General features: G+C 37.1%; 1 protein-coding gene across 1 annotated transcript; it reads left to right on the top strand.

Annotated features, from left to right (window-relative positions):
- Positions 1-12416: 12416 nt before the first annotated feature.
- LOC145557718 (protein FAR1-RELATED SEQUENCE 5-like) lies at positions 12417-14549 on the top strand. Its single transcript, XM_081618892.1, has one exon. The coding sequence runs from the start codon at positions 12417-12419 to the stop codon at positions 14547-14549; it is 2133 nt and encodes a 710-aa protein (XP_081475018.1).
- Positions 14550-16068: the final 1519 nt, after the last annotated feature.

The raw sequence follows: 16068 nt of genomic DNA, 5'->3' as shown, positions 1-16068 counted from the left end.
TGATTTAAGCTCTATCAACCCGAAAACGCTCATGCAATAAGGGTTCATCCGAGTTTTTAAATCCACCCAAACCATGGAGTTAGAGTTCGATTTCATCACGAACTCGCGGAGCCGGTCGTTGGCATACACCCTCAAGGGAGGCTTTCTTGCTAACGCGTTCAAACTCTTAACCATGGTACCCTTTGACACCCAAATAAGCTTGACCATAATGGAACAAAGAACTTGACTTTAGGTTGCGAACTTCATTGCATCATGTGTGACAATGTGCTTATATGTGCATTTTTTTTACTTTTTATTTATTTATTTATTTATATTTTTCTCTTATCAAACCCTTTTTTTATTAGAGTCGAGCCATAGTTTTTTAAAAAATTTTGAGTCACCCGGATTTTATTCCCGTATACTGCACATGAGTCAAATTGTTTTGGTCATAGCCGGAGTTCTAGAAAGAGTAACGTTTCGTACCACCTATGGATCTGAAGCCCCGGGTTTTATCTTTCATTTGGAGTTGGTTTCGTCTTAATAAAAGTCACAGATAAAAAGTTATAACCGATATGCTACAGCATGTTCAGTTTACGTGTCTTTTTAGCGTCAACTTTCTTTTATTTTTAATTTATTTTTGTATATATTTTCGTGTCGAGCTAGTCTTAGCCAAGTATTTTAATCCGTGTCAACTCGTATAACATAGGATTATAGATTTTTATTTTTATTTTTATTTTTACTTTTTTATATATACCCATGAGTCCTAACTCTTCTAGAATTCTAGTCCTTTTCCTAGTTTCTTGTGATTTCTTGTGCTAACCTTAACATGTGTTCTTTGTCTTTGATTGTGGTTGATCTTATCTATGACTAACGATTGCCAATGAACCGTTTTCACTGAGTAACTAGCATAAACATTAAAATTGGACAAAATTAATCAAGTTAGTTTGTCTTTTAGTCTTCCGTGCTATTTGGTCATGGGTCTTTTGTTTTTCACAACGTCCTCATATCTAGCCATGCGATCACACCACGAGTCTTAATAAACTCACCTAATCACACTTGTTGATTCGTTGCACACACTTTGTATTCGAGTAATGCACTATATTGTTTATGATTGTATATTAGGACCATGGATGCGTCGTTTTCCGTAGTAATAGGAATGAGTGGAGTTTTTCCCATCAGTTTTCAAAATTGTTTCATACACTCTCCCTTTCCAATTCGAGTATTGAGTGAATGCATTAAGTGAGTTCATCCTTACACAGTAAGTGAGTCTAAAATCACTAGGCAATAGTTGGAAGTGAAAGTGTTTTCGAATATTTTCCTCAAAAGGATTCTCATTCATCTGTACAATATATAGCCCAGTACAATGCATAAACTAAGGCTATAAAATAGGAAAAGCTATACATGAATATTTACTTAACATAACAGAAATATATTTACATATATATCTTAACACACCCCCACAGTCGAAGCGGGAGGACCACGGATGCTAAGACTGTCCCGAAAATCCTCAAACAAGACCCGTGGAAGACCCTTAGTAAAGATATCTGCAATCTGATATCTAGATGGCACATGTAGAACCCGAACTTCCCCACGTGCAACCTTCTTTCGGACAAAATGGATATCCATCTCAATGTGTTTTGTACGTTGATGTTGGACTGGATTTCCTGACAAATAAACAGCACTAACATTGTCACAATAATAAGGGTAGCCTTTTTAATCGGACAATGTAATTCAAAGAGAAGATTCCGAATCCAGCATGACTCGGAGACAACATTCGCCACCCCACGATATTCGGACTCTGCACTTGATTTGGACAATGTGGGTTGGCGTTTGGATGACCAAGAGATCAAATTATCACCCAAAAATACACAATAACCGGACGTTGAACGTCTCGTATCAGGGCACCCTCCCCAATCTGCATCAGTATATGCAACCAGAGAAGAAATAGAAGATGGATACAAATGTAGGCCAAACTCAAGAGTACCCTGAACCTACCGAATAATCCGTTTGAGAGCAGACATATGATCAACTCTGGGATCGTGCATATGAAGACAAACATGCTGAACGACATAAGAGATATCCGGTCTGGTAAATGTAAGGTATTGTAGAGCCCATGCAAGACTCTTGTACAAAGACGGATCATCAAACGGAGCACTAGTAGTAGCGCTGACCTTGGACTTCGTGTCGACCGGTGTGGGAAACGGTTTACACGATGACATCCTTGCCCGGTCAATTATTTCTTCGGCATATTTACGATGTGAGAGAAACAAACCACCCTTATGTCGAGTCACAACAATACCCAAAAAATAATTTAGAGGACCGAGGTCCTTCATAGCAAACTCGGAGCTAAGAAGGGACATAATAGAACATCTAAGAGCATCAGAAGAAGCAGTCAGAATAATGTCATCCACATATAACAAAATGTAAGCCATATCAGACCCCTTGCGGTAGATAAACAAAGAATTATCCATCCTGCTGTTAGTAAATCCAAGAGACAATACATAATCAGCAAACCGCTTATACCAAGCCCGAGGTGCCTGCTTAAGTCTATAAAGAGACTTACGCAAGAGACAAACATAATCCGGATGATCCCGATTCCTGTAACCAACCGGCTGATGCATATAAACTGTTTCCTGCAACTCGCCATATAAGAAAGCATTCTTGACATCCAACTGATGGATAGGCCATGCCTTCGATAATGAAAGGCTAAGAACAATGCGGATTGTAGCCGGTTTGACAACCGGACTAAATGTCTCGCCACAATCGATGTCAACCTGCTGAGTTTTACCATCACCTACAAGACGGGCTCTATGCCTCTCAAAATCACCATTAGACTTGACTTTATGAGTAAAAATCAACATTGAACGAATAACATTCACATTAGGTGGACGGGGCACCAACTCCCACGTCTTATTTTTAATAAGAGCACTATATTCATCATCCATGGCCATTTTCCAATTAGGATCTCGTAAAGCCGCAACTGGATTATGAGGTAAAGGAGACCTCGTGATTGCAACATTGGAGAAATATTTTTTATTTGGCTTTACAATACCATTCTGACTTCTAGTCACAATTGTAGGCTTTTGGAGTTGAATTGTGGCAGGAGGTGGGGCAGGTGGGCCGTGTTGTTGCTGGGCCGAGGGTGGAGATGAGGCACTTTGTGGGCTTGCAGGGGAGGGAGGCCCAAGCGCCTCTTGGGTACCCATAGGAGGAACGACAGGGGTGGGAGAGTGATGTTATTGTTGGGCCGCTGGTGAGAGAGGGGGAGAGTGGGGCTGGGTCGTAGGAGAGATCAGAGGAGAAGTGGACTGGGCTTGAGTTGTTGGTTCACCACTATGGGTTAAATGGTGAATAACAGAAGGATGCAAACCATCCCCCAGAAAATCGGAGGAAGTAGAAGTAGGAGTATGAAGATTAGCAAATGGGAATACATTCTCATCAAACACGACATGGCGACAAATAATGATCTTATTAGACAATAAATCAAAACACTTGTAGCCACGATGATTAGGAGGAAAACCCAAAAAAACACAAGGAGTAGACCTTGGTTGCAACTTATTAATGGTGGTAGAAGGAATAAGAGGGTAGCATAAACACCCAAAACCCGTAATTGAGAGTAAGAAGGAACCCGTTGATAAAGAATCTCTAAAGGAGACTTATTACCCAACAACTTACTTGGAAGAATATTAAGGAGATATGTAGCCATGTGCAAAGCATGATGCTAAAACGATGGTGGTAGGGATTCATGAGCAAGAAGAGTTCTAGTGACATTGTTAATAGTTCTAATTTTCCGTTCGGCTTTCCCATTTTGAGAAGAAGTATGGGGACAAGAAAGACGAAAAGATAGGCCATTACGTTTGCAAAAATCCCAAAAAGGAACATTATCAAACTCCCTCCCATTATCACATTGAATATTTTTTACTTTTCGTTCAAATTGAGTTTGGATATGGGCTTTAAAAGTGAGAAAAGTGTCATAAACATCCGATTTCTTTACTATAGGAAAAGTCCATAAATATTTCGAAAAATCATCCAATAATACAATGTAATAACGATGGCCTATAGAACTTAAAATAGGAGAAGTCCACAAGTCACTATGAATAATATCAAATGGCATAAGAGTATTTGAAGTAGATGGAGCAAAAGGCAATTTAACAAGTTTTCCATAAACACAAGAATCACAAATGCTTGAACTAGAATGTTTATTACAAACAATGCTTTTATTATGCCTAAGAACATCTAAGATAGGAGCACCCGGATGACCCAACCGATCATGCCAAAGCTTAGGAGAGATGGCGGTGAAGGTAGAAGGATAAGCTTGATTTGTGGTAAATGGATAAAGGTCCCCATGGCTATCACATCTCATGAGTGGCTTCCCCGTCTGATAATCCTTCACAGAAAACCCAAAAGGATCAAACTCAACTTTTACAGAATTATCGGTGGTAAACTTTCTAACTGAAATGAGATTTTTGATGAGTTTAGGAGCATGAAGAACATTTTTTAAAGTAAGGGGAGTAGTAGGGGAAGACAATTTAGTGTGACCATAACCAAGAATAGGAATAGTATGACCATTACCAACAACAATGCCATTATTAGGATGAGTGCTCAAATTAAAATAAGACGAGAAATTACCGGGAGAGGAGGTCATATGAGACGTAGCTCCAGTGTCCATGTACCACGTCGGATCGGGTTGAGAAAGAGTCATTGTATGCATAGCGGACTCGATGTCTGTTGGAGCATATGATGGAGCATAATAGCCGGGCTGCCCATGTGTAGAAGCTGCAAAGGTCTGCTGACCCTGTTGTGGACGTGAGCCCAAGAGGCCCTGTTGCTGCCTTGGTGAGAAAGAAGGCCTAGTCCAATTTTGTGTTGGGTAAGGACATGGTGGCACGGGCCACCCCTGAGGCATCCACCCCCAAGGCGAATATGGCTGCTGCCAGTAAGGGGGTGAAGGTTGCTGACCGCCACGAGCTGCACCGCTGGAACCACCACCGGTGTTCTGACCAGACTTGCCGCTGCTAGAACCGCGCCCTGCACCGCCACCAGAAGTTTTCCGGTTGCCGGAATTTTTCCCCTTTTTCTGATTTTTTTCCTTTCAATGGACATTAGAACCCGATTCAAAGTGAGAATGATCAGAAGACACAGCCACCATTGCCGAGTCAGACCCCGAAGAAGCTTCTTTGGCCATACCGGCCTCCTCCAAGGTGAGCATGGATCGCGCTTGATAAAACGCAGGTAAGGGATTGCTCTGCCTAATAAGCGTACCGACACCACTATACGCTTTGGTAAGGCCCCCAACCAACTGAAGGACCATCCGACTGTCCGAAACCGGTGCACCCACATTCTTGAGTTGATCTGCAAGAGACTTTAATCGCTGACAATAAGCCGAGACATTTGGAAAATCCTCCAACCTCGTGGTGGAAAATTCCTGCTCAAGAGTAACAGCCCTAGAATGTTGATTGTCCTGAAATAGGTCACGCAACCTATTCCATATGTCCATTGCCGTAGCATCAGGTTCAATGATAGTGTTAATAAGATCAGTCGAGATGGTACCATAGAGCCACGATAAAACCGCGGCATCAAGGGTCTGCCATAGCTCTTTTTCTTCCTCGGTAGAAGGAGCCTTCTCCTTGCCTTTGGCAGGGGGAATAATATGGTGAAGGACCCGATGAGATTTTGCGTGAAGCTTGAACAACTCCGCCTACGTAGAGTATTGCACATTCACCATTTCAAGGGTAATGGGAATGCTGCTCTTGATGTTAGATACGGCAAGAGCCGGATGAAACGATGACTTTGAATCGCCCATTGAGAAAACAGAGAAGAGAAAGATTAGAAGAAGAAGAAAAGAAAATATTGTGAGCAAAAAAATCCGAGGATAGCAGCGGAAGAGATGAAGAAAATCGTGCCCTAGGCAACTGATACCATGAAAGTGTTTTCGAATATTTTCCTCAAAAGGATTCTCATTCATCTGTACAATATATAGCCCAGTACAATGCATAAAATAAGGCTATAAAATAGGAAAAGCTATACATGAATATTTACTTAACATAACAGAAATATATTTACATATATATCTTAACAGGAAGAATAAGGGGAACGTTACTCCTTCCTTCTTTCCTTCCAATTAAAGCATCATCAACAAGAGACTTTTTTCCTCACCAGGCGACAAGAAGTTACTCATAAACAGCCATGAAGATAAAGCACGATGCAAGCTTCTCACCAAGATTTCATGTTTTCTTCTTCTTTTGTTTCAAACCCTTGCCTCTAAAAAGTCTAGCATAGGTTCTCCTTATCCATGTGTTTATGTGTCACATTTCTTACCTTCTTCATAATTGAGCATCTCTTTCTTACATTCAATCACGTAATTAGCAAAAATAAAAAATAAAAAAAAATTACCAAACTAAACACAAGGTACACCAATGACTTGAGGCACCTTTGCAACCCTATCATTCCCTATTAACCATTCAATCACATATCCATTTCTTCGTCAACCACTTTGAGCCTCGTCTAACGATTGGCCTCATTTATTCAACCCACATTCACCTAACCCTGGGATGGGAAGGCGTGCAAATTGTGTAACATTCAGAAAGCAAGTTCATAAAAAATAAAAAAATAAATAAAAAGAATGAGTAAAAAAAAAAAAAACAAACCCGCAAAGCATCAATAAAACAATGTCTAAGTGCAAGTGTTCCAATGTCTTTAATGTGAACACGTCTCAAATTGCGTCTCTCATCGAGTGCTTGGTACCGTGCCTGAGAAACATGAATGCTAAGTGAGTGATGGACCGCATGATCTGAGATTGCCTACATTTATTCAAAATAATGGAAAAAAATGTTGAAAATAAACTTGTAAAATTCAAAATTTCCAAATTCACAATTACACATCTTGGGGATTTCTCGAGTTTTGAGCCTTGTACCCTTTTCTTCTTTAAACCATCAAATTAACCATATTACAACCCTTGAAAGATCTCTTTGAGGTGTAAATACACTTGTGCAAAGTTCGGCTAGAGCTACATTCGGCCCTGATTCCTAACGGATACGTAGGCAACCTCACATCGAGGTGCGGCCACATTCACATTCATTTTCATATCCATGCATAATCGAGTCAAAGAATATCCAATTCTTACCCCTACCCATTTAGAGCTAGACTTGGGGGCTTGAACCCACATCACATTAGCTTACCCAACCTAAAGAGTCATCATCTTTGACTCTTTTCACATATATTTCCATCACCATAACCCTTGCAGCCCACCTTAGTATTACTTTCACACACTTCTTGCACACATACAAAGCCATATCATCTTTCCCTTAGGAACCCTTTATCATGAGATCTTGTTTCCCTACCGCGCATGCTTCATCATCTTTCAAGACAACATTAACTAGAAGAAACGTTGTATACTTGCTTAGCTTCCTGACCTGAGCAATGTTCAGTGTTTCACGCATCGCATAATGTGCTTAGTACCATTTATATATCAGTGATTTTTAATCATACGAAGCATATCGTGCTTAGCTCCTTGACATAAGAAACATTCATTATGCAATACTCAATAATCACTTCATCTATATACGTGCTTAGCTTCCAGACCTAAGTGACGTTCAAGATTGTTTATTTACACCATATATGATTCTTAGCTCCATGACCTAAGTTCATTCATCTATCGTGTCACATGATATAATTGTCCTTAGCCTCCTAGCCTAAGAACATGCATCATGCATACATTATTTTCGAGGGAAGTTCGAAAATAAAAGTTCAGTTTTCACGTCTTTCTTTCTTGGGAGAAAGTTGGTACCCTCCACTCGTCTCATGACAAAAATGACGGAAAATTTTTGCTTTTACATTTTTTGTTGTTTGTGTCTACACACACACACACCATATACACACACACACACACAACCATAAGTTATACACATGTCATGTCGTAACTAGTCAAACTCGTTCAAGTCAGTTGGTCAAGTCAATCACAGTCTATACGAGTCCCTTGGAAAAATTTATTTTATAGGTCTCAATTACAGCTCATGTCCGGGGACAAGCGGACCATCGACAACCAACGTTCGGGGACAAACGAACCATTTACAGCCCACGTCCGGGGACAAGCGGACCATCTAAAGCCTACGTTCGGGGACAAGCGGACCATCTATAGCCCACGTCCGGGGACAAACGGACCATTTACAGCCCACGTTCGGGGACAAGCAGACCATCTACAGCCCACGTCCGGGGACAAGCGGACCATCTACAGCCTACGTTTGGGGACAAGCGAACCAATTACATCCCACGTTCAGGGACAAGCGAACCATTTACAGCCCACGTCTGGGGACAAGCGGGCCATCTATAGCCCACGTTCGGGGACAAGCGACCCAACTACAGCCCACGTTAGGGAACAAGCGAACCATCTATAGCCCATGTCCGGGGACAAGCGGACCATTTACAGCCCACATTCGGGGACAAGCGAACCAACTACAGCCCACGTTCGAGGACAAGTGAACCATCATCATTTTAGTGATCATCTCCCAAGTGAAGACGATTCACAGCACAAGGTTCTCGATACCAAAGACTTGCAATCTCATCATCAGACAAGTCTTTCCTCAAGCATGGAAAGTGTCAACCGGTGGATTTCTTCAAGCATAGACCCTGCCAAAATCATATGTCGACTTTCCTTAAGCATGGAAAGTGTTATCTGGTGGATTTCTTCAAGCATAGAAGCCTGCCAAAATCATCTGTCGACTTTCCTTAAGCATGGAAAGTATTATCCGGTGGATTTCTTCAAGCATAGAAAACCGCCAAATTCATATGTCGACTTTCCTCAAGCATGGAAAGTATCATCCGGTAGATTTCTTCAAGCATTGAAAACTGCCAAAATTATCTGTCGGCTTTCCTTAAGCATCGAAAGTATCTCAACAAAACGTCACCCGGTGGATTTCTTCAAGCATAGAAATCTACCAAAATCATTTGTCACCGATACACTGGTGTCAGATAAGCATTCTATCCCTTTACTCTTTTATCTATAGAACTAACATTTTTTTGCAGGTATCGGCGTATACAGAGTGATTTAGGATCGCAGAATGTCTTAAATCATTCTCCGTCCTTATCAACTACTTTGACTATCGTTTTCAAAATTGACGTTTCCACAAACTCGGTCAAAGTGAGGGCTTCTATAGACACCTAAAAATGTCTCCCCAAAACCAAACCCGATGATAAACAACCTTTTACAGCCATTATTGGGTCGGGTTGAGTATTTAATCTTTGGAGTGCTTAAATCCATATTTCCATTTCATAAACCAACCCAATTCCTATCCCATTATCCCAAACCATAACTTATTTCGTGCCTTTAAACCCAATATAATTCATTTCGTGTCCTTTAATATCATTCATTTCGTGTCCTTTTTATAAAAACGTTTAATCCATTTTATTTTGGTCCATAATTTAGGTCCAATGATTGAATATTTGGATGGGGGTTGAAAAGAACTTTCCAGCGATATATTTTAAGCCCAAATCCGAGCTATAACGAATAAGTTATGACCAAAATATTAAACTGGGTCCAAATTGAACCTAAGCCCACCTTACCTACGACCCAATGATCATGTGGAGGGTCCAAATTATTTAATCTCATTCCTAAACCAATTAGGATTAATTGGACGCTTCTATAAGTTTCTAAAATATCTTAATTATTCTTTTTGAAAAGATAAGATTAAAGAGTTTGAAATTGAATAAAACTTTTCTTTTTTGAAAGTCCTAATCCTATTCGAATTGAGAGACGTTCAAAGAAAGACAGATATTATTTTCGTGCCTCATAGTTTTTATCCAAATATTATATGGTTGGATATCCCTTGAAATTGTATTTCCAATGATATATTATAATATCAATTCCGAGCTACAATGGAAAAGATATGAATGAAATATCAAACTTTATCCAAAACTGACACCGTCCCACTATTTCAACCATATCTTTTATTATACAACTTATTTTTATCTGATTTTAATCGGGTTAGAAAGTAGACTTCAAGATATTTCCAACTATATCTTATTTATCTTATTCCGATTTCTGGATCAAAAGATATGATAAAAACAAAAACTGCAGTCTATCGAGCTTTATTCCGATTTAATTCGAATTCTTATCTTTTCTTGATTCTTAGACCGTTCTTTTTCCTTATAAATAGAGGTCATATCACCCCTTTTTCAATCATCAACAATCTTTATCACAAAATAATTCTCTTCTCCCTCTTTAACCTAAACACTAGCCTCCCTATTCATTCATTCCTTCCTTAAGCACTCCAAGGAGTTCATACAATACCCAAAGTTCTATACTTAAACCAAGGCGTGAAAGGTATAATTGACTGAGGGTTTGGACCAAATCAACTCTAATTTTTATATTTTCTAATTATTTTCATTTGATTTATATTTTTATTGAAGTTACTAACAGTTTATTCATGATGTAGCAATTCAAGGAAACGCTAAAAGTGAGTAATTAATCACTTACTTACTCTTATTATTTTATATTGCTAGTATCTTGACTAGGGTTATTTCTATTATTTGATTTGACTAACGATATTATTGTTGAATTTCTTCCAATATTAATGTGAATTCTATTATATTTTTTATTGATCACCATATTGCATGTTTAAAGGGAATATGTAATTGAAAATCACGAATAATAAGATAATTTGAAAACCCGGTTTAGGTATTCCTTTTTAATCTAGTTGTTAATCAAGTGGTCACTAATATTTTAGAAATATGTGTTGCATTAATATTCAACCAATTTAGCATAATTATAGTTTGGAACAAATTGAATCTTTGTTTGCATGCCTTTGAGATCACATGAATCACTTTTCACAATAAGAATCGAGTAGAGGCCAATACGAGCGAATGTGACTCCATGACTCACTTCGTACCATCATCCCCGATCCTCCTTTCATGGTTCCGAACCATATGGAGTTAGTAATCTCATGGATTATGAATGGGGTGTAACCTTCACGGGTCAATCGTTGTTGCCTTTCGTTGTCCCTTTATCGTGGTTGTCTTTTATAATCCGTGAACGGTTTACAAGTTCCTTAAAAACTTGTTGGCGGCTTCCTACTTTTCTTGTCCCTAATCGTATATGTCAATTCCCACTTCCTATGAGTGCCAAGCATATTCACACATGCTTTATCGTAGGCGCACTTCGAACAACGCCTACACGGTCTAACGATTTGTTGTAGTCGTAAGGATGATTTTCATCTGATCCAATCCGCTTGAATGCATTCGAAAACTTGACAACCATTGCGATCCCAAACAAATCGTTATCAACGAACTGACAATAGGGAAAAAGATGATTACCTTTTTGATAAACCCTAATACACAAACAATTCCTAAACACAAACAAACAACTAAACTAACAAAAACTAACTACTCCACCATAGGAAGACATTCCACCATAGGGAGACGGACGAATATCTACACTAATGTAGATTTATTGAAACCTAAATTGCAAAACTAAAGAATATTAAGGAAAATGGGTCGGAAATAGTCTAACGTCAAAAGAAATTAGACTATTTCCAGCCTAAACGACAAAGATTTTGGAGAAACCCTAGAAAAGAGGAGGAGAGAAGAGAAGAGGAGTGGCACAAAGTTCAAACAGATTTGAAATATGTTTATATCAATAGGTGAATATAACATATTTTAATAGATAATTAGAGATATAAGATGTAAATTATTTGTCAAACTAGTTTTCAAAAAGAAATATATATATATATATATATATATATATATATATATATATATATATATATATATATATATATATATATATATATATATATATAGGGATTTGCTAGAATGAGAAATAAGAAATGAGAAAAGAAATCTCCACCCTTAGATTTTAGTAACCACCAACGGCTCAGATTAGCACATTAAAAATTCACCCTTCTCTTTCATCCCCCTCCCACGTTTCTATTTCAGTTCCTTTTTTTTCAATAAGCTCTTCATTCTCCTTTAATTGATCAATTGACCAAAAAATTATGTGATCGGCAAAAACGACAAAAATTGCACCTTTACAATAGTATTATCTTGCTGCTTTGACCAACAATTTCAATCACAATTGAGGTATGGACTGGTATTTGTTTTTTTTATTTTTTTAATAATACCTAGACTTGATAATTATTGGCTTGAATAATTCTTGTTCGTTTGTTTGCATTTTTTTTTATTAATATCAAATCAAGTGGTTAACTAGATAGTACATGATTTTGGGGTTTTCTTTGATTGATTATTGTCTTTGTGTGTTTATATGGAATAGGTACATACATTCATCAATTTTTATTTCATTAATAAAAAATGCTTAAAATTTCATACTCTGTAGTATCTAACAATAGCACACCATTAATGTATTTTTTAATTACATCATCAATTATAATATCTTTTACTTATTCGATACATGTTTATTGTTACCCCTTATGAAGGCAATCAAGGCAATGGATAATGTCAGGCCATCACTAGGAATGATATTTAATAACTTAGATGAAGGAGCAGAATTTTACAAACGGTATGCACATAATATTGGTTTTAGCGTTAGGTCTTCGACGGAGGTGAAAGATAAGAAGACTGGTTTTGTTATATGGAAATATTTTTTGTGTTCTAAAGAAGGTTATAATCAACCTACAAATCAATCTATGAATGGGGGTAAATCTAAAAGGTTGAAAGAAACAAGAGAAGGGTGTGGTGCCAAAATCAAAATCAAGCGAACGGAAGAGGGTAAATATGAGATTAAGGAGTTTGTTGAGCACCATACCCATGCATTTGCAACTCCTACAAAGAGACACCTTTTGAGATCGACAAGAAAGGTTAATTCTATGCATAAGGCTGTTCTATTCACATGTAGTCGAGCCAATATAGGACCTGCCAAAGCATATCAGTTGATTAAACATCAAGTTGGAGGATATGATAAAGTTGGATGTACGCAAAAAGACCTTCAAAATTATCAAACAGGACTTAAAATTATGATCAGTGATTATGATGCACAGATGTTTAAAGAGAATTTTGAAAGAAAAAAAGAACTTGATCCTTCTTATTATTTTGCATATGAGGTAGATGATGAACATCGGTTAAAGTATTTTTTCTGGGCTGATGGCATTGGGAGAAAAAATTATGCCACTTTCGGTGATATTGTCTCTTTTGATACGACATATGGAACAAATAAATACTCAATGATATTTGCTCCATTTACCGGAAGAAATCATCATCGACAATGCATTACATTTGGTGCTGCATTTTTGTGTGATGAGAAAACTGAATCCTTTACTTGGTTGTTTGAGAAGTTCTTAGAAGCAATGGGTGGTCATAAACCTAGATGCATAATCACCGATCAAGATCCAGCAATGAAAGCTGCAATAAAAAATATATTTGATACCTCTTCTCATCGATTTTGCATGTGGCATATTTTAAAAAAAGTTTCTGAGAAGGTAGGTGGAAGTCTTAATAGTAACGAGGATTTTCAAGATAAATTTAAATCATGTGTGTGGCAATCAGAGACTCCAGAGGAATTTGAGCATAGTTGGACACAAGTTGTTAATGAGTTTGAGCTCACAAAAAACGAGTGGTTCTCTTCTATGTACGAGATACGACACTCATGGATACCTGCATACTTCAAAGACTTGTTCTTGGCTGGTTTATTTAGAACAACTTCTATTTCTGAAAGTGAAAATTCAGTATTTGGTAGTCTTACAGATAAGTGGCTCAATTTGGTTGAATTTTGGGTTCGATATGAAAGTATTATCGACAGGCAGAGGCATAACCAAAAAAAATCTGATCATGACACATCACATTCACTTCCTATATTGAAGACAAATCATAGTATAGAAAAGCATGCAAGAGATATTTATACTCATGCAAATTTTTATGTCTTTCAAAAGGAATTTTGGTGTTCTTGTATGTATTGTGGAGTTAAGGAGACCAAAGAGGAAAATGGAAGTATAATATTTGAAGTTCATGACAGTAATCCTTGGAAACCAAAGCAAAGAAATGTATCTTATAATACTTTGGACAATGTGGCTCATTGCTCATGTAAGTTATTTGAACAAGATGGCATTCCATGTCGTCATATTCTTTGTGTTTTCAAGGGCAGAGGAATTGATGCAATACCATCATATTATATTGTTCACAGATGGACTAAAAGTGCAACTTGCTCACTTATATTTGATATGGATACTGTTGTAGATGAAGGTTGTTCTCAAATTCAACTTGCTAATATAGAAATATCTGAGTTATGGAAAGATTTTCATGGTTGTGCAAAATTGGTCGGTTATGATATTGATAAAATTCGTGTTTTAAGGAATGGGATCATAGATTTAAAAAAATCTTTGCTCGAGAGTACCAATGTTTGTGTAGATAACAAGACAAATGATTTGGAAGCATATGTGGAGTCTACCATTCCAGTGAAAATTGATATTCATCCACCAAAGCATTCAATAACTAAAGGAAGTGGCAAGAGAATTCCAAGTGGGAAAGAGAAGGCTATTGAAGATAAGCAAAAGCGACAGAGACTCTGTAAATCATGTGGAAAATATGCACAACATGATAGTCGCAATTGCCCTATGAAAGAGGCTTGATTCTCTTCTTTGGTTAGTTATTCCTTATTAACAATATAATTTCTTATTTATGATGTTAGCATTATTTTTTTATTTTTTTTATGTTAAACTATTTTATAACCTTTTGCCCTTACAGGTTGGTGCTTGTGATGCTTATCAAGATATAGGCACTTCAGACGGTGTTGGGTTTAATTTGGCTATTGAATGTTTGCAGAGTTATTCCATTTTTTGTCTCACATGGACATGTAATTGATTTTGTGATTGGGATTGAATGACAGATATATATTTATCTTGAATAATTATTATCTGCATTTCTATTTGGTTCAGCTCCATTTTTACATGCTCCATTGCTATATTGATTTCAGTATACGATTAATGCATAATGCCAAAACTATAACTCAGGAAACAACAAATTACGACTAACTGATAACCCATGAGGGAATCGAACCCACAACCTTGTGCAAATGCACAATGCTCTATCGTTTGAGCTAATAGGTTTCACAAAATCATTTTTTGTTATCTAATAATATCCGAAAATTCAACTTATGAATGCAAAAAAAAATGATACAACCAAGAGTAACTCTGCCTATTACGTAGTATATATTTTAGATCTCAAAAAAAGAGCTAATATGTTTCTTATTCCACTAATCAGTAAGCACAACAACCAATATATCAAGGCACTAGGCCACTAACCATTTCCAAGAGTATCATAGGTTTCGTAACAAATGAATCAAAAAACACAAATTTTGGGTAAAAAAGAACAATTTTTAAAAACCATAATTAACAAATATTGTAGAATTTGTAAAATAAAAATCAAAAACTTTATTTAATTGCATATCCCTGAAACTAAAATTATGATTGATCAAAAGCAATAAGAAACGTTTAATTGGAAACCCCAATAACTTTAATTGGGAACCCCAATAACTTTAATTGGGAACCCCTAAAAGTAAAATTGTGAAAAAAGGGGGGAAAAACCGTCAAATTTACCTTGAATTGGTCTTCAGTCGGTGGGAGTTGTTGCTTGCATAAATTAAGAGCCAATGTAAATGAAAAAAAAGATAAGTTTAAAGGAAACAGAAATAAGGGAAAGATAAAAGAGAGGAGAGAGAAAGAAAGGAAACCAGCCATACATATGAAATAGAAACGTGGGAGGGGGATGAAAGAGAAGGGTGAATTTTTAATGTTCTAATCTGAGCCGTTGGTGGTTACTAAAATCTAAGGGTGGAGATTTCTTTTCTCATTTCTTATTTCTCATTCTAGCAAATCCCTATATATATATATATATATATATATATATATATATATATATATATATATATATATATATATATATATATTTGTCAAACTAGTGCTTTTATTTGGCAAATGTACGAGTGAAACTCATGCATGTGTTTTGGAACAAATTAAACTTAAATCTAGGCATGTTTTGGGGAAGAATAAGCCACAGGGTCATGTGTACCATGAATTGTCATCATACAAGTCACCTTCTTCTTGACAAAGGGGCACAAGACCATATAGTTAGTCACTTAGTCTTCACACT

The sequence above is a fragment of the Chenopodium album genome, chromosome 9, assembly GCF_948465745.1.
Source record: "Chenopodium album chromosome 9, dcCheAlbu1.1, whole genome shotgun sequence".
Taxonomy (NCBI): Eukaryota; Viridiplantae; Streptophyta; class Magnoliopsida; order Caryophyllales; family Amaranthaceae; genus Chenopodium; species Chenopodium album.
Note: the sequence above shows the minus strand (reverse complement) of the source record. Positions and strands in the feature narration are given on the sequence as shown.